The following is an 18,177-nucleotide window of genomic DNA, read 5'->3' on the forward strand; positions in this document are numbered from 1 at the left end:
TGTACTCTTGCATGCAAACAACAAGATAGAAAGATCTATTGGGTATTGTTTTCAGAATGTTGAATATTCATTAACAGAAATATTCCATAATTGAGGAGACTTTGAGTTTGGTGTTGGCTTGCAACATTTCAGCGTTTCTGTTGCCAGCAATGCGTGTGAGACAGTTACATCTACTGATCACAACACCTTTCAATGATTAAAATACTAGACTGTATAGATTTTATTATTAATCATTTAATTTGCAAATTACACACATGGCAAGACAAAAGAACATAATTGCTGATGTGTTGTCACAGCTGTGATAAAGGAAGATAAAGCTAATCGGTGCTGGAAGTAACAGATTAAAATGGACCATAATATTGAATGTTGCATGCTTAGTCAATGTAATGTATTATAGTGTACTAATAAGAGTAAGGCAAAAGGTTTTTGAAAATGAAGTCATCTTTATGTATTGATGGGTTTTTTAAAGGGGGAGGTGTGAAGTCACTGTGGCTTTAATAGGTGTATTTTGTCCTTTTATTATGAAGGGACATTGAAACAGGTACTGAACAGTCTATTCTAAGTAATAAACAGCTTTTGAAGCCTTGCTTTATTTTAAAATTTGAAACAGTAGAAGCAGCATGAATAGGTAGAGTCAGGCTCCCACAACCAGGGTTTTAGTTCAGCTTTCAGTAGTTCATTAAGTTTTGAAGCTGCCATACATCCCTCCCTGATGCAACAAAACTGTTGTGTTATCTCTGCCAGAATATTTTCTTGCTATTTTCCTGCTGGATTGGAGAAACATAGCAAGTCACAGAATCCCTACAGTGTGAAAAAGAGGCCATTGCATCTGCACTGACTCTCTGAAGAGCATCCCACCCAAACCCAGTCCCCTACCTGTTCACTGTAACCCGGCATTTACTGTGGCTAATCCACTTAGCTTGCACATCCCTGGACACTATGGGGCAATTCAGCATGGCCAGTCCGCCTAATCTGCACATCTCTGGATTGTGTGAGGCATCAATATTACTGAACGCGCCTTTGCCAAGTGCATGTTTATAGAATGTTACTATAATGGTACAGTTGCCATTTAGTAGTTAAATAATCTATTATGCTGTTAAGTTTTCCAATACAATTAGTTATATCAATACTTCTTTCTTTTGTTTGTATTCTAACTATAGTGTAAGAATAAAACGTGTTTTGCTTAAAACTGAGTAGTGTAACCCATCAAATTTCCTCTGGTACACAGCACCTTACATTTCCCTTTTAAAGAACAAAAAGTTAAGGTCTAGGCTATCTCCTTGGTATATTTGAAGAGGGTTTGGTCCATAACAGAGTCTGTGCGCTTTACACCTCCCAGCATGGCAACAGTGATGGGGGTTAGTATGATCCCACTAAGTCAAACACCAGTGGAACTACATTTTACCTTTGTGGTTCCAGGGTCAGATTGTTGTAAAGGTCTGAGTGGTGATCTTTCAGGAATCACTGGAGTTAGGGAGGGTACCAAAAGTACTGGAAAATGGATAATGTAACATCCCTGGGTTAGAGGACCCTATAGACCAGTTAGACTTAATTCGGTTGTTGGTAAGATTTGCGCCCATTATTAAGGCTGAGATTGCAAAGTAAATGGAATGCATGGTAAAAGAAGGGTGAGTCAGCTTGGTTTCATTAAGGGGAAGTATTGCCTGACCCATCCGTTAGAATTCTTCGAAGAGGTAACAAGCAGGTTAGACAGGGAGCCAAATGGATGTGATTTATTTGCATTTCCAAATAGATGCTGCTAAATAGGGTAGAGCCAATAGTGTTAGGGGCAAGTACTGGCAAGGATAGATTGTCTGACTGGCAGAAGCAGAGTGGACATAAAGCAGTCTTTTTCAGAATGGTAGCCAGTGACCAGTAGAGTTCTGCAGAGGTCAGAATTGGGACCATAAATATTCACATTATACATTAACAATCTGGATAAAGGAACTGAGGCCGTTGTTGCTAAGTTTACATATGGCACAAAGCTAGGTGGAGGGACAGACAGTGTTGAGGAAGTGGGGAAGTTGCAGAAGAACTTGAACAGGCTAGAAGAGTGGGCAAAGTGGAATGATGGAATACAATGTGGGAATGTGCACTTATGCATTTGATACCAAGAATAGAGGCATAAACTATTTTCTAAACAGGTAAAGACTTAAGAAATCTGCAGCTCAAAGGGATTGAGAGTCCTAGTTAGGATTCTCTAGGTTAACACATAGGTTCAACAGCAATGATGTACTATTAACAGTATATAAGGCTTGGGTCAGACTGCATTTGGAATATTGAGAGAAGTTTTGGGCCTCATATCTATGGAAAAATGTGCTGGTTTTGGAGACGGTCCAGAGAAGGTTATGAGAATGATCCCAGGAATCATATGAGGACAGGTTCGAAATCTTATTGAAGCTTACAGAATATTGAAAGGCCTGGATAGAGTGGATGTGGAGAGGATGTTTTCACTTGTGGAAGAGAATAGGATCCAAGGGAACAGCCTCAGAGCGAAGATAATGACTTAGGATTGACACAAGGAGGAATTACTTCAGCCAGAGGGTGGTTAATCTGTGGAACTCACTGCCACAAAAGGCTGTGAGGCCAAGTTATTGAATATATTTCAGACAGACATAGATAGGTTCTTGATTAGTAAGGGAATCAAGGATTATGGAAAGAAGGCAGGAGAATGGGACGAGAATGATACCAGCTCTGATTGAATAGTAGAGCAGACTCAATGGCCTGAATGACGTAATGGTGTAATAGCAGTGTCAGTACAACTAACTTGAGATCCATACAGTTGCTGACCAGCACTTTCTCAAGGGAAATTAGAAATCAACAATAAATACTAGCCTTGTTAACAATTTAGGGATGAATAAGAAAGGCTAGTTCTGCACTAACTGAAAATGCACCCAACTAGTGTGAACATCTCCAGCATAACTTGTAAAATTTACTCTTAAAACGCCAGACACTGACTCGAGTCCAGTTGGAGAAAGATGCCTTTCCCTCTGCTGAGCAGGAGAGCTTCCTGCCCCACATAACCCAAAATCCAAGTCATCACTGAACTACCTCCAAACAAAATCACCCTTTTTGAGGGGAGAGAGAATGAGAAAAGAATGATATAAATTTGTGTTGAGCTTCAAGTATGTACAGTGACTACAAAATTGTTATGTTTGCTCAGCACGGTCACTGGTTTAGAAGTGCTTGCTATCAGCTGAATTAAATGACCACACCTATGACAAACACTTAAGACTCTGTCCTTGCCAACACAAACTCTGGATTGGGTTCCCTACCATGTGACCTAAGGGGAGACACACATGGACAATCTATTCACTTATGGGGGCATCAATGTTAAAAGAAGATATTCATTCAAGCATATCATTGTATTGAATTGTCAGTATGGGTATGATTTGCCTGTAGTATAATGGTAATGACTGCAACGGAGTAACTGACACATGATGGGAGCATTTTCTTCTGCCGTTCATTCTATTTACAAAGCACTGCTTGGAGAGGAGACAGACCAGTGACAATACTAACCATCATTCATTATTGTCAGTGTTTGATTCAAATACACAGGGATCCTGCTGATCTACACAACAGGCAGACAGAAACCATGGATATGGCAGCATGGATTCTCAAGTGTTTCAGGAAATCTAACTGAATTATCCAATCATCTATTAGGAGCACAGACATAAACACAGCAGCAGTGTTTGAGATAGAGATAGAACTTGTATTTGTATATCATCCTTCCACATCTAAAAGAAAACTTAGAATACTTCAACTATGAAGAAATACAAGGAATGTGAAGTGCACGTCACTGAACTGTTTTGGGATGCAGCAGCTGTACAACACAGCAAGATCCCAAGCTAAAATTAATTTCCATTCTTCCAAAACTGCCAATGGAGCTGTACTGTCACGTTAACCACTGAAACAGTTGATACTGTGGTAAGATGGCAAATCCAACAATGCCCACAAGTGTCCCTTAGTGCTGTTCTAGAATACAACTGGCCCACACATTTTTCAGTGGAGTGTGAAAGTATAACTTTACAACATGGCGATAAGGATTGCTGCCAGTCTTACCAGACCAATTGGGCAGGCATACAAATCCACAGCCACACTGATCAGTCCCATTCTCCAGTGATCCCTAATATCCTGTGCCCAAACACCACTCCAGCCTCACCCCCAAATACCAGCCAGTCCTGATCGCCACACTCCACACCGCCACCCAGTCCAATTATCTACCCAACCACTGCCCAATACTCCCCAATCAGATGCCCACTCTCTAGCCTAAATAAACACTCTCTCCAAACACCAGTCTGGCTATCCATCCCCCTGAAAAAAAAATCCAGTTCAGATACCCACCCACCCTCCCCAAAACATCAAGTTCAGACAGCCAACACACCAGCCTTTGCAAACAATGCACAGTCATAATATTTACACACACAGCCCCAAACACCATACAGCCATGGTATTTAGCCCTGCACACACCACTTAGTCCTGATGATCAGTCTCTCAAACAGCACACAGTCCTTATAACCCCCACCCAAACACCATCCAGTCCTCAGAAATCCTAAAGACTGCACTGTCCTGATACAAACCCCAACATCACTGAGTTCTGATCTTGTCCTTTATTTCCCCCATATGCATCACCAAGTTTTGATAGCACATCTCAGGATCAGCACATTGCTACTTTCTTGATGGAAATTCTCTCCTCCCTCGATCTTTTCCTCCAAAGTTACGCACTCGGTGGATTTTCTGCAGTTGGTTCTGGACAGTCTCAATTATATCAATCTCATCTGGGATGTGAACGTAACGTACATTTCTGCCAGTCACAAAGAAGTCATCCAGGTTTGACACTCTGCCCTGTCTGTCAGTGTATATAACTTCAGCTAGCCGGATGTTCATGAATGCATCAACATTCACAAAGCGTCCCCTCACTGAGCTCTCGTCTTTAAGCTCCACAGTGGTAACGTGGTTATGTATCCCCTGGAGAAGGATGATGAGGCTGTTCTCTGCAATTGTTCGTTCTTTAATAGAATGGCTCAATGCCATAATGCTGGCTCACAAACTCTGAATCAGTTGAAAGACGAGTACCAGACCTAACAGTCCCTCCAGCTGGTAGAACTGCATGGAAAAAAAGAAACAGATCATGTGGATAGTTTTCATCTAAAACACATTAATTTCAATTTTGTCAGGTCGCATCAGTGGTCAAATTCTGCCTTGATGTCAAGGGTGATCACTGTCACTTCCCCCAGCTCGTGCACATGTTCAAAATGATTGTAAAATGTGAGGCTGGATGAACACAGCAGGCCAAGCGGCATCTCAGGAGCACAAAAGCTGACGTTTCGGGCCTAGACCCTTCATCAGAGAGGGGGATGGGGAGAGGGAACTGGAATAAATAGGGAGAGAGGGGGAGGCGGACCGAAGATGGAGAGTAAAGAAGATAGGTGGAGAGAGTGTAGGTGGGGAGGTAGGGAGGGGATAGGTCAGTCCAGGGGAGACGGACAGGTCAAGGAGGTGGGATGAGGTTAGTAGGTAGATGGGGGTGCGGCTTGGGGTGGGAGGAAGGGATGGGTGAGAGGAAGAACCGGTTAGGGAGGCAGAGACAGGTTGGACTGGTTTTGGGATGCAGTGGGTAGGGGGGGAAGAGCTGGGCTGGTTGTGTGGTGCAGTGGGGGGAGGGGACGAACTGGGCTGGTTTAGGGATGCAGTAGGGGAAGGGGAGATTTTGAAACTGGTGAAGTCCACATTGATACCATATGGCTGCAGGGTTCCCAGGCGGAATATGAGTTGCTGTTCCTGCAACCTTCGGGTGGCATCATTGTGGCAGTGCAGGAGGCCCATGATGGACATGTCATCTAGAGAATGGGAGGGGGAGTGGAAATGGTTTGCGACTGGGAGGTGCAGTTGTTTGTTGCGAACTGAGTGGAGGTGTTCTGCAAAGCGGTCCCCAAGCCTCCGCTTGGTTTCCCCAATGTAGAGGAAGCCGCACCGGGTACAGTGGATGCGGTATACCACATTGGCAGATGTGCAGGTGAACCTCTGCTTAATGTGGAATGTCATCTTGGGGCCTGGGATGGGGGTGAGGGAGGAGGTGTGGGGACAAGTGTAGCATTTCTTGCGGTTGCAGGGGAAGGTGCCGGGTGTGGTGGGGTTGGAGGGCAGTGTGGAGCGAACAAGGGAGTCACGGAGAGAGTGGTCTCTCCGGAAAGCAGACAGGGGAGGGGATGGAAAAATGTCTTGGGTGGTGGGGTCGGATTGTAAATGGCGGAAGTGTCGGAGGATAATGCGTTGTATCCAGAGGTTGGTAGGGTGGTGTGTGAGAACGAGGGGGATCCTCTTGGGGCGGTTGTGGCAGGGGCGGGGTGTGAGGGATGTGTTGCGGGAAATACGGGAGACGCGGTCAAGGGCGTTCTCGATCACTGTGGGGGGAAAGTTGCGGTCCTTAAAGAACTTGGACATCTGGGATGTGCGGGAGTGGAATGTCTTATCGTGGGAGCAGATGCGGCGGAGGCGGAGGAATTGGGAATAGGGGATGGAATTTTTGCAGGAGGGTGGGTGGGAGGAGGTGTATTCTAGGTAGCTGTGGGAGTCGGTGGGCTTGAAATGGACATCAGTTACAAGCTGGTTGCCTGAGATGGAGACTGAGAGGTCCAGGGAGGTGAGGGATGTGCTGGAGATGGCCCAGGTGAACTGAAGGTTGGGGTGGAAGATGTTGGTGAAGTGGATGAACTGTTCGAGCTCCTCTGGGGAGCAAGAGGTGGCACCGATACAGTCATCAATGTACCGGAGGAAGTGGGGTTTGGGGCCTGTGTAGGTGCGGAAGAAGGAACCTCTAATTCAAAATGATTGTGCCTTCCACTAGGCTCCTAGATTAGTACAATGAGAATTCACACGACACCGGGTTATAGTCCAACAGGTTTATGTGAAATCACAAGCATTTCTGAGTCTTGCCCCTTTGCAGGCGTTACCTGCTGCTGCGCCGGAAGCTTGTGATTTATAATAAACCTGTTGGATTATAACCTGTGTTGTGTGAATTCTGACCTTGTCCACCCCAGTCCTGCACCGGCATCTTCACATCGTGAACACAAGCTGAGCATCATGATGAGTCACCCTCATCATTATTTAGGTAATCTGCCACTTGCTGATTTCCAAAGGCAGTTGGTCTCTATCTGCGTTGATCCTTAAGGGACCCAATTATGGTCATTCATCCCATTCACTAACAGACAGCGAGTGGACACGGATCTCCCGAAGGGTTGGTCAAACCATGGACGCTGTTCCCTAAGTGGACACTGGTGTCCCGGGGACGGAGGCAGTGGACAGCCCGCACCCTCAAAGTTGGGATTGCCGATGAGCCCTCGGGCCGGACAGGATCGATTCTCCGTTGAGTCACTCACCCTTCGCCGTCGGCAACCCCACTGAGAAGGCCGCGTCTCCCTGGTAACGGCAACTTCCGTTTCGGGGCTGTGGGCGGGGCATGAACCGGAATTGTGCGTCGGTATCGGCCCGCTCCAGTGACGCAATGGGCCTTGTGCTCGGAAGTGAGAGCACGTGACTCAGTTCCTAGTCCGGGCTATTTGTATCAGAATGTGGTATCGGGGTAGTCGTAATGAGGGAGATATAACCCATAGGAAGGAAACCAAGAAAACGTAGACCATTCGATCGATTTCGAGCAAAACTTCATCTGTTCTTTCCAGTGTTGGTAGGGATTCTATTCTAAATGAAGGCCAAACGTGGTGTTAATTAGTGTTAAAATGGACGTATGTTGCAGCATCTCATTTTTCCTGCAGCTTTTACGACTCCATATCGAGTTCAATTTTCTCCCATGTCTTTAGACACCAGACCTAATTTACACATGGGGTGCTACCACAAACAGAAACAGAAGATACATGCCCCTATCTACATGAACAGAGCTGAGGTTAGGAGGGTGAAGAGCATCAAGTTTCCTCAGTATGACAATAACTGACAACCTGCCCTGGACTTCCTACACAAATGCAATAGTCAATAAGGTACAACAATGCTTCTTCTTCCTCAGGCAGCTCAGGAAATTTGATATTACCATAAGATCCCTCACCAATTTCTACAGTTGTACTGTTGAAAACATACCGTTTGGGTGCATAATAGCCCAGTATGGCAACTGCTCTGCCCAGGACTGTACACAACTAGAGAAAGTGGTGTGCACAGCCCAGCCCATCACAGAAGCTAATCTTGCATCCAGGGATTCTACTTACACATCTCACTACTGCAGAAAGGCAGCCAACATCAGCAAAGATCCGAGATAATGGGAACTGCAGATGCTAGAGAATCCAAGATAACAAAGTGTGGAACTGGATGAACACAGCAGGCCAAGCAGCATCTCAGGAACAAAGTGTGGAGCTGGATGAACACAGCAGGCCAAGCAGCATCTCAGCTCTGATGAAGGGTCTAGGCCCGAAACGTCAGCTTTTGTGCTCCTGAGATGCTGCTTGGCCTGCTGTGTTCATCCAGCTCCTCACTTTGTTATCAGCAAAGATCCATCGCATGCTGGTAATGATCTCCTATGATCTCTTCCGTTAGGCAGAAGATACAAAAGCCTGAATACATGCACATGCAGGTTGAGGAACGGCTTCTTTCTGGCCATTATCAGACTGTTGAATGGACTCTAACCGCAAATAACATAACCTATATGCCTCTAAGTCTTTTTGATCTATACATCCTTTGCTTGCTCTGAACTGCCTGTACCATTTGTAAACAAAGCTTTTCACTGTATTTCGTTACATGTCACAATAAATCGAGCAGGAGGAGGCTATACGGTTCTTCAAGCTTGCTCTACCATTCATCACGATCAATGGCTAATCAACCAACTCAATAACCTAATCCTGCTTTCTCCCCAGTCCTATGTCTATCACTTGAATTCATCTGGTGGACAAGGACAGCCCGGTCCCACTTCACATTCTCCTCTCCTAATTTATAGCCATTCAGGTAGTAATCATCATCATCAAATCCCTACAGTTTGGAAACAGGCCCTTTGGCCCAATAAGTTCACACCAACCCTCAGACTATCCCACCCAGATCCATCCCCGTAAGATCCATCTAATCTACCCATCCCTGAACACTACAGGCAATTTAGCATGGCCAATCCACCTAGCCCCTACATCTTTGGACTGTGGGAGGAAACTGGAGCACCCCAGAGGAAACCCAAGCAGACATGGGGAGAATGCAAAATCTCCACACAGACAGACGCCCGATGGTGGGATCGAACCCGGCTCCCTGGCACTGTGATAAATTTCTGAAGAAGGGTCCAGACGCGAAACATCAGCTTTCCTGCTCCTCTGATGCTGCCTGGCTGCTGTGTTCAACCAGCTCTGCACCTTGTTAACTCAGACCCCAGCATCGACAGTTCCTACTGTCTCCTACTGTATATACTAGCCTTTTCCAAGCCAAAAGCAGTTCTGAAAAAGGATCACTGGATCTGAAACATTAACTCTGCTTTCTCTCCACAGAAGCTGCCAGACCTGCTGATTTTACACCCCCCCCCAGCAATTTCTGATTTTATTACTGATTTCCAACATCTGCAGTTCATTGGTTCTTTTTTCAAAATTACCAAAACCTTACAATATCAGAGAAAATAGGCTACGTTCTATTCAAAGTCAAATGAATAAACTTAATACACATTGTTAATATTGTTTGTTTGTAGCAAAATCTAGGGTATGATGAATAACTTTTGTAAGAATTCATAGTGATGCAGAAATCAGAATTCTGAGAGAATGCCATATTGACAATACGCACAGTTCCACAGCTTTGTTCCATACAGCTGGTCCAAAATATCAGATCCAGCAACTCAACACTGAGCATTCATGAGGCACTGTGAACCATCAACAGCAGCAGAATTATACCCCAGTAAATATGCAACCTCATGGTCCAGCATTTCCCAGCATATCCCCACTCATCCATTACCATCAAGACAAGTTCAACGGAGACAGAAGAGGCCATGTTAGGGAGCAGCATCAGACATACCTAAAAAGTATTGAATAGCTTCTGGGAGTTCACGCACACTATGTCTACTCTATTACCTCTTCAAAAAACTCCAAAGAGTTTGTTACACACAATATTCATTCATCAAATCCACGATGATTCTCCCAAATTAACCTTTTTTTAAACTGTGACTGACAATCAAATCCTGAATAATTGTTTCTTGAAGCTCCCCCACCATCTGAATTAAACTGGCTGGTCTGTAATTGCTGGATCCAGGTTGATGTTCTTTATTAAACAAGGCGTGATATTTGTAATTTTCCAGTCTTCCAGCACCACCCCAAAATCCTAGAATCTTCAGAGAATTATCAAAACTAACTTGTGGCAGCATATTAGATATTATGTTGGCCAACTAAAAAGGCTTTATTGATGAAATGAATATGCTCATGGAAACTCTTTTAGAATTACCTGTGATACTAAGGTTGTGAAACTGAATTATGCTTCAATAGTTGCCAGAGAATGGACTGATTCAGTGGCAAAACAACTGAAATTGTAACAAGGAAGGAAAACAATGGCTTCAGTTTCCAAATTTTTACTTGGAAGAACTTTCTGCTGAAGTCTGACAAGTAGCGTGAGACATCAGAGACAGGCAGTGGGAAACCTGGTATTGAAGTAGAGCTGGGTATTAGCACACCTAAGGACGTAATAAGTCTGAATGTTGCAAGTGGAAACATTGTTTGTAGGTCAGATACAGGCATGCAAAATATCATACAAATGAGAAAACTATTCAAAATAAATGCATATGTTTCATTATTGCTCAGTAACTAAAGATGTCCCTAGGGTCCTGGCCTGTGGCCCCCCTTGAGGCACATCAGAACTGAGGTTACAGCAGGTTTTAATTTTCTTCTGCAGTTTTCATAAAGTGTTGCTTGTTAGGCGAGGGTTTGTCAAGGGTGACACTGGATTGATAGGTGTTCAGTTTTAGATGCCATATCTTGTAGGGGTTGATCAGCCAACAACTTTGCAGTATTATAGACAATAGTGTGGAGCTGGAGGAGCACAGCAGGCCAGGCATCAGAGGAGCAGAAATGTTGACATCTCTGGTCAGGACCCTTTCTCAAAGATGGTGAGGAGAGGAACGGAGCTCAGAAATAAATAAAAAGGAGGGGTGGGATTGGGGAAGGTAGGTGAGAGGAGGTGTAGCCTAGGTAGCTGTAGAAGTCTTGAAATAGATGTCAGGTTTGAAGCGGTCACCAGAGGTGGAGACAGAGGGGACCAGGAAGGAGGGAGAGGTATCAGAATGGTCCAGGTGAACTTGAGGTTGAGGTGAAAGGTGTTAGTAAAGTTGATGAACTGTTCAAGCACCTCGTGGGAGCACGAGGCAGTGCTGATAGTCATCAATGTAGCAGAGGAAGAGATGGGGTATAGTGCCAATGTAACAGTGGAAGAGGGAGTGCTCCATGCATCCTGTGAAGAGGCAGGCATGGAGCCCATGGCCACCCCCTTAGTCTGCAGGAAGTGGGAGGAATTAAAGGAAAAGTTGTTTCGGGTATGAACGAGTTCAGCTAAGCAGATGAGGGTGTTGGTTGAGGGGGACTGGTTGGGCCGGTGGGAGCGGAAGAAGTGGAGGGCTTTTAGGCCATCTGCATGGGGGATACAGGTGTACAGGGATTGGAAGTCCACAGTGAAGATGAGAGGTTGTGGACCAAGGAATGGGGAAGACTTAGAGGAAGTGGTGTCCAGGAGGTAGGAGGGGAGTTCCTGGACTGGGGGATAAAACAGAGTCAAGGTAAGCAGAGATAAGTTCAATGGGGCAAGAGCAGGCAGAGACAATGGGTCACTCGGGGCAATCAGGTTTGTGGATTTTGGGAAGGAGAGAGAAATGGGTGGTGCCGGATTGGGGAATGATGAGGTTGGAGGATAATGAGATTGGAGGCTGTGGATGGGAGGTCACCTGAGGTGATGAGTTTGTGAATGGTTTGAGAGATGATGTTTTGGTGGTCCGGGGTGGGGTCATGATTGAGGGCGGTAGGAGGTGGCGTCAGAGAGTTGGCGCCTGGCCTTGGTGATAGAAATGTCAGTGTGCCATACCACAACTGCGCCCCCTTTTTCTGTGGGTTTGATGGTAAGGTTGGGGGTTGGAGCAGAGGGCTGCACATTCTGTCAGGGAGAGGCTGGAGTGAGTGAGAGGGGTGGAGAGGTTGAGGCAATCAATGTCGTGACGGCAGTTGGAGATGCAGAGTTTGAGGGAGGGTACGAGGCCGTGGGGTGGTGTCCAGGAGAAGGGGGTGTGTTGGAGGTGAGAGAAGGAGTCAGTAGTGGGTGGATTAGATTCATGTTTAAAGAAATAGGTGCAGAGACTGCAGAAAAAGCGTCCAAGAGTGAGCGGTATTCATTGATGTGTGGGTGGAGGGCAATGGAGGAGAGTCCTTTACTGAGGACTGACCGTGCGTCCTCAGTAAGGGGGAGGTCGTGGGGTGGGGGTAGGCAAGGCATGGGGCTGGCATTGGGTATAGAGCTGGAGGTGGGTGTTGGCGGAGTTAGTGACGTCATCAGCATTGCACCTCTGCCCTCACATCCCCTCCCCCAACAAAAAGATAGAATCTCCCTTGTCCTCACATATCACCCCACTAACCTCCCTATCCAAAGTATCATTCTCTGCCACTTCCAATACCTACAATCCAACCCCACAACCAAAGATACATTTCTCTCCCCAGCTCTCTCTGCCCTCCATAGGGACAACTCTCTCCGCGACACCCTCATCCACTCCACACTCCCCACTAACCCTAATGCTGGGCTGGCCAAGGCTCTGTACAGCAGGGTCACCAAGAATATCAAGGCTGCAGCTCTGGTGCATTTCAAGCAATGATTTGCATAATTGAGAGTGTCCCTTAACTGAACTTGAAGGTGAACTCGAAAACTATTAGTTACAGAAAAGGCAATTGCTTGGTCCAGTAATAATGCGAACACTAAATAAATAATTTAAAATATCAAATGCACTAATTCTCAATAGTTTGACTAAAACAAAAGTTAACCTTTTAAAACAAATATGCTTCACTGAATTTCGATTTTCAATCAATTGTGAAATTCAGCAAACTTTGAATTAAGTTCACAAAATCTGGGGCTGAAAGTTAGTTTGACACCATAAGATTGTGTCAGGCATAAAATACAATTGAAAACCAAGAGGAATACAGAAAGTTCAGAGGAATGTGAGAAAGCATTTTAGAGAAACAAAATGGATTATGAGAACAGACTGGAGGTCAATGTAAAGGAGGATCCCCAAAGTCTTCTTTCTGTCAGCACACAAGTAGTAGAGGTAAAAGGAGGTTGGGCTAATTGTGGATTTATACATGCAGACAGGGCGTGTGTTTGATGTATTAAATGAATACATTCACCAAGGAGGCGGATACTACCCACGCGACGGTGATAGAGGAGGAAATGTCACTAGAAGCGCTCAAATTTGATAAGAAAGTAGTATTGGATAGCCTGTTAGTCATTGAAGTTGACAAAACACCTGGAAAAGATGAAATGCACCCAAGGATACTGAAGGAGGTGACAGTGAAAGGTACCAGTCATAACCTTTTAGTCTTCCCTAAACTTGGAAGCGGTCACAGACATTGTGCCAAAATTTTCCCTCGCATTATTCACACCCCCCGCCCCCCTAGTTTAAAGCCTTCTTTACAACTCTGGTTATTTAGTTCAGTGGGGCACTGTCAAAGGGAGGAAGGAAGTGTGGTGTTTTTGGAGAGCAAATACTGAAGGAAATACTAAAAGATTGTTTATTTAAATGTCTTAATTTCATCAAATAAAACAAAGTTAATCAAATCTAGTCCAATATCCAAGAAATGGAGGAATAAAAATATACAGAATGAAAGCATTGAACTTCAATGTTAAAATAATAAATATTAAATCAAGAATAAACATGAATCAGAATCAGATATGCTAAGTACAAATTAAAGCTGACATTTAATTTACTTGTAACATTTTAATGAATTTTTTAGTGTTCAAAGTTCAGAACCCCAAATCTTGAGGCTAGCTCTATCCTTCAATATTAAAAGATGAACAAAGCTTTGTCTGTTTGATAAAATGTATTAACCATCCAACCAGATTTCCATACAACTGCCAGCAAGATGCCTTAGTGTGGCCCAATGACTCCACTGTCATAGACTGTGATACCAGGCACACACTGTGAGCCTACTCTAGCCTCACTGACTGGCTTTAATTTTACAACATACTTATTGACCATCCACAAAGTTTTACCTTCCTCTAATTTCCACCCAAGGCTACAGTCAGAGTCCCAGTTTTACATGTTATGATTTGATTTTCACAAATGCACACTCAAAAATTATATTAAGAAATCACTTGCACAACCTATACAAATCTTCCACCAGATCACTGGTCTGTAATGACTCACAGCTGAGCTAATGCCTTTGTCACCCCATACCCCAATGCTTTTCCACACCTTCGTCCAGGTTCTGAGGGTCACAAATGTTTATTGAATTACGAGACAGAGTCTGGTTGCTTAAATATTTCCTATTTACAATAAGTTTAAACTGGATAAAACAGTGCTGAAGTGCACAGAATTGTACAGAATAGGAGTTCAGCTCTCAGAGGATGTCACAGATCATCCATCATGGCCAGGAGATCATCTCCTTTACTGCGGCTATGCCTGGGCTGTTCCTGAACATGAAATTCTCCCATTATTCGAGTTAACTCTTCATGCTGCTGCTGGTCCTGCACAGAAGGACAACACATGTAAATTTCTGGCAGTCTGCTGTTTTATTAGGAAATAAAACAAGGTCCTTGACTGATTGAGTGAGTAAATGGACTGTCCATGGCATGCTATCACGTGTGCTTGCAGGCCATCCTCAGAGGAGTCGGTAGTGGGGATCAAGACAATAGCTGTGACTGTCCACAAGGCTATTAACCAGTGAGGACCCCTCTCCTCTTGATGTTCAATGCCAGTCTGTGTGATTGTGTGGGGCACAAACCAGATTGGGCTTTTAAGTGATTACCTGCCCCTAATCACTACTTACATGACAAAATGAACTCACGTGCACATTTAACCAAATTAATAAATGGTCTGTTGGTGCCCACAGGTTTTAACACCTTTCTGGATCCAGTGCCTTCAGCTGCCAAAACTGGGCAAGGACGCGTGGGGGTGGTAGGAAATCACAGAAGTGACCATTCATTAAAATAAAAGGTGTAGCTTTTGCAAATAGTGGTCCATTGATATTCTGCTCACCTTCGACACCTGTATCTCAATCACTTCTTCAAGAAGGTCTGGAGGTCTAATGGCTGCTGCTTGGCTGTAAATACAAGATTAGATCAAAATAAAATATACCATGGCAAAGAGCCTGCCTCAGTATAGCCCTACTACAACCTCAGTGACTGGCTTTAATTTTGCAATATATTTTCTGACCATCTGTATAGGTTTCCCTTCCTCTAACTTCCGCCCATGGCTATTTAATCAGTCACCGTCCCAATTTTACCTGGTGCAATTTGATTTTCACAGATGCATGCTCAAAAATTATATGAAGAAAACACCTGCCAAACCTGGACAAATCTTCAACCAGTTCACTGGTCTGCAAGAACTTTTGACAAACAGCTCTTCCTTACTCCCCCAACATAGTAGGAACTGAGTTTCTGTCCTCCGTTTACCTGGTTAATTTTGTTGTGCTCTAGTTTCTTATTGGCAGAGTTTTAGGGGAACATTGTGTTACAACTGTCTCCACTGAACAAAGATCTGAAGGCATGGCCCAGATTGAGGCAGTGATGCAGCATCATTATAAGCATCTTAAACTGCCCTTTCTCACTGTTCACGATCTTCCAGCGCGGTATCATACCACCACAACAATTCCTGTGTATGCTGAGTGACACACAACGAGAAAAATAACAATGCCAACTTACTCCTCCTCTTCATCTGTGCCAAAGAGATTTAGCCGAAACCCTGGCTCAATGCCCATAGGCTTCTTGATCTCTAGACCTCCCATTAACAGTGCCAGTAAATTAAGCTCTTCCTTAGCCAGTGGGTTGGGAGCTGTATTCTCCTGAAACATAGGATAAGGGAAATGAAATGGCGAGAAAATAAAACAAGCAAGAATATAGTTGATTACAGGTTGGAATCTGACAGAGTAAACAGTTGTGAAAACATCAATATCTAACTTTTGAGATAAGGTGTGAATTTACATGGATTGATTTTAGATTCTCTCTCAGCAGAGATCATCTGGTTTTGTTAGCAACATGATTTTAAACAGGGATGGAATGAACAACAAAGGGAAAAGATGTTCCTGCCTTTTATGATGCTGGGGCTCCCAAAACGTTTTTATAGTCAATTAAATCCTTGAAATCGAGTGAATGTTATATTACTCATTTTCCGTTTACCAACGCAGGAAGTAAGAATCTGTCAGTCTTCCACAACTGTCCATTTGCATTTATTAGTTCAACACAACCTCCTGCTCTTCTTTCCCCTTCTTGACCAAGACCCCAGTTTCAAAACACAGGAAGGAGGGTTACTGGACCAGAAATGTAACTCTGTTTTTCTCTCTCTACAGATGCTGCCAGATCTGCTGAGTTTCTCCAGCAATTTCTGTTTTTGTTACACATTTCAAGCATGTGCAGTTCTTTGTTTTAGTTTATTGAATTACATGTAATTGCGTGAGTGTGTCTGTAGGGGGCAGTGTGGGGCACTGGGTTGTGCATTGATTGATTTTGGGCTGGATATAAACCTTGTGCTTCTCAGTAAGGCACAAATTCAGTCAACATTTTTCATCCTAGTGATAATCTTGAAAGCAAAAGCCAAGGTTCAAAGCAGTTGCATTCCCTTGGGGATCCCCAATACCTCCTCCCTTTTGATCTCAACATGACCGAAACTGTCTCCAAACCCTTCCCCAGACTCATCATCCACCAAATCCCTCTCTATGGTGAATACTGATGCAGGGGTCAGAGTGAGCTTGCACAATGGGTAAAAAACTGGCTTGGTTATAGAAGACAGAGGGTTAACAGTGGAAGGGTGCATTTCTGAATGCAGGGCTGTGGCTAGTGGCCTTCCTCAGGGATCAATGTTGGGACCTTTGCTATTTCTAATATATAGAAATGATTTGGACGAAAGTATAACTGGTTTGATTAGTAAGTTTGCAGATGACACAAAGGTGACATCCTTTGGTGAAATTGTGGATAGCGATGAAGTCTATCAGAGGTTACAGCAGGCCATTGATTTGTTGGTGACCTGGGCAGAGAGATGGCAGATGGAGGTTAATCCTTAAAAACGTGAGGTAATGCAGTTCGGAACCCTTAAGAATACTAATAGGCAGGGGGATTGGGTATATAGGTGCTGAGGTCACTGATAGTGGCAACACAGGTGGTGAAGATTGTCAACAAGGCATATGGTATGCTTGCCTTCATCAGCCGGGACAATGAGTTTAAAAAATTTGACAGGTGATGTTGCAGCTTTATATGTTAGGCTGCATTTGGAATATTGCATTCAATTCTGGTTGTCACAGTACCAGAAAGAAGTGGCTTTGGAGAGGGTACAGAAAAGAATTACCAGGATGTTGCTGGTAAGGAGGGCATCAGCTATGAGTACAGGCTGGAGAAGTTTAGGTTGTTCTCACTGGAATGATGGAGGTTGAGGGGCGACCTGATAGAGGTCTACAAGATTATGAAGGGCGTGCACAGACTGGACTGTCAGAAGGTTTTTCCCAGGGTGGAAGTGTCAGTTACTATGGGGCATAGGTTTAAGATGCAAAAGGAAAGGTTTAAAGGTGATGTACAAGGTAAGTTTTTCTTTTAACACAGAGGTGGTGGGTGCCTGGAACTCACTGCTGGGTGAAGTCGTGGAAGCAGATACCATAGTGACTTTTAAAAGGCGACTTGACAAATATATGAATAGGATGGGAATAGAGGGATATGGTCCCCAGAAGGGTACGGGTTTTAGTTGTGACAGGCAGCATGTCGGTGCAGGCTTGGAGGGCCGAAGGGCCTGTTCCTGCGCTGTAACTTTCTTTGTTCTTTTGTGTAGGGAAGGGCTAGACTGAAACCTTGGGCAGGCAGGACTCTGGCTGGTGTTACACAGTCCTGATCAAAACCAGTTTATAATATTGACTCCCAATTTTCAACAATATTATATTTTTATTAATAGATTTATCAAACTGCAAAGTACCATTGCCACAACATTCCACATGCATCATTAAGATGCCTGTATATTTTCTCTTTCTTTTGAGCACTTTAAGTGTCATAAGCTCT

At 44.2% G+C, this 18,177-nt stretch overlaps 2 protein-coding genes across 3 annotated transcripts in view; both read right to left on the minus strand.

Moving 5' to 3' along the window:
- Positions 1-4,358: 4,358 nt before the first annotated feature.
- On the minus strand, positions 4,359-5,034 carry LOC125465084 (U7 snRNA-associated Sm-like protein LSm10). Its single transcript, XM_048558191.2, has one exon. It carries the CDS (start codon positions 5,032-5,034, stop codon positions 4,669-4,671), a length of 366 nt encoding a protein of 121 aa, XP_048414148.1. The 3' UTR covers positions 4,359-4,668.
- oscp1b (organic solute carrier partner 1b) overlaps positions 4,992-18,177 on the minus strand; it is a 56,781-nt gene continuing 43,595 nt past the window's right edge. Inside the window, exons 8-10 of one of the 2 annotated variants that reach the window (XM_059654253.1) lie at positions 15,844-15,983; positions 15,179-15,242; positions 4,992-5,106 (exon numbers count right to left, since the gene is read on the minus strand). In XM_059654253.1, the coding sequence (XP_059510236.1) occupies positions 5,044-5,106; positions 15,179-15,242; positions 15,844-15,983 (267 nt within the window). In that variant the 3' untranslated portion in view covers positions 4,992-5,043. Of the gene's footprint in view, positions 5,107-13,768; positions 14,668-15,178; positions 15,243-15,843; positions 15,984-18,177 lie in introns of those variants that run through there. The other variant, XM_048557635.2, reaches the window with a different exon arrangement.

The sequence above is a fragment of the Stegostoma tigrinum genome, chromosome 24 (assembly GCF_030684315.1).
Source record: "Stegostoma tigrinum isolate sSteTig4 chromosome 24, sSteTig4.hap1, whole genome shotgun sequence".
NCBI lineage: Eukaryota > Metazoa > Chordata > Chondrichthyes > Orectolobiformes > Stegostomatidae > Stegostoma > Stegostoma tigrinum.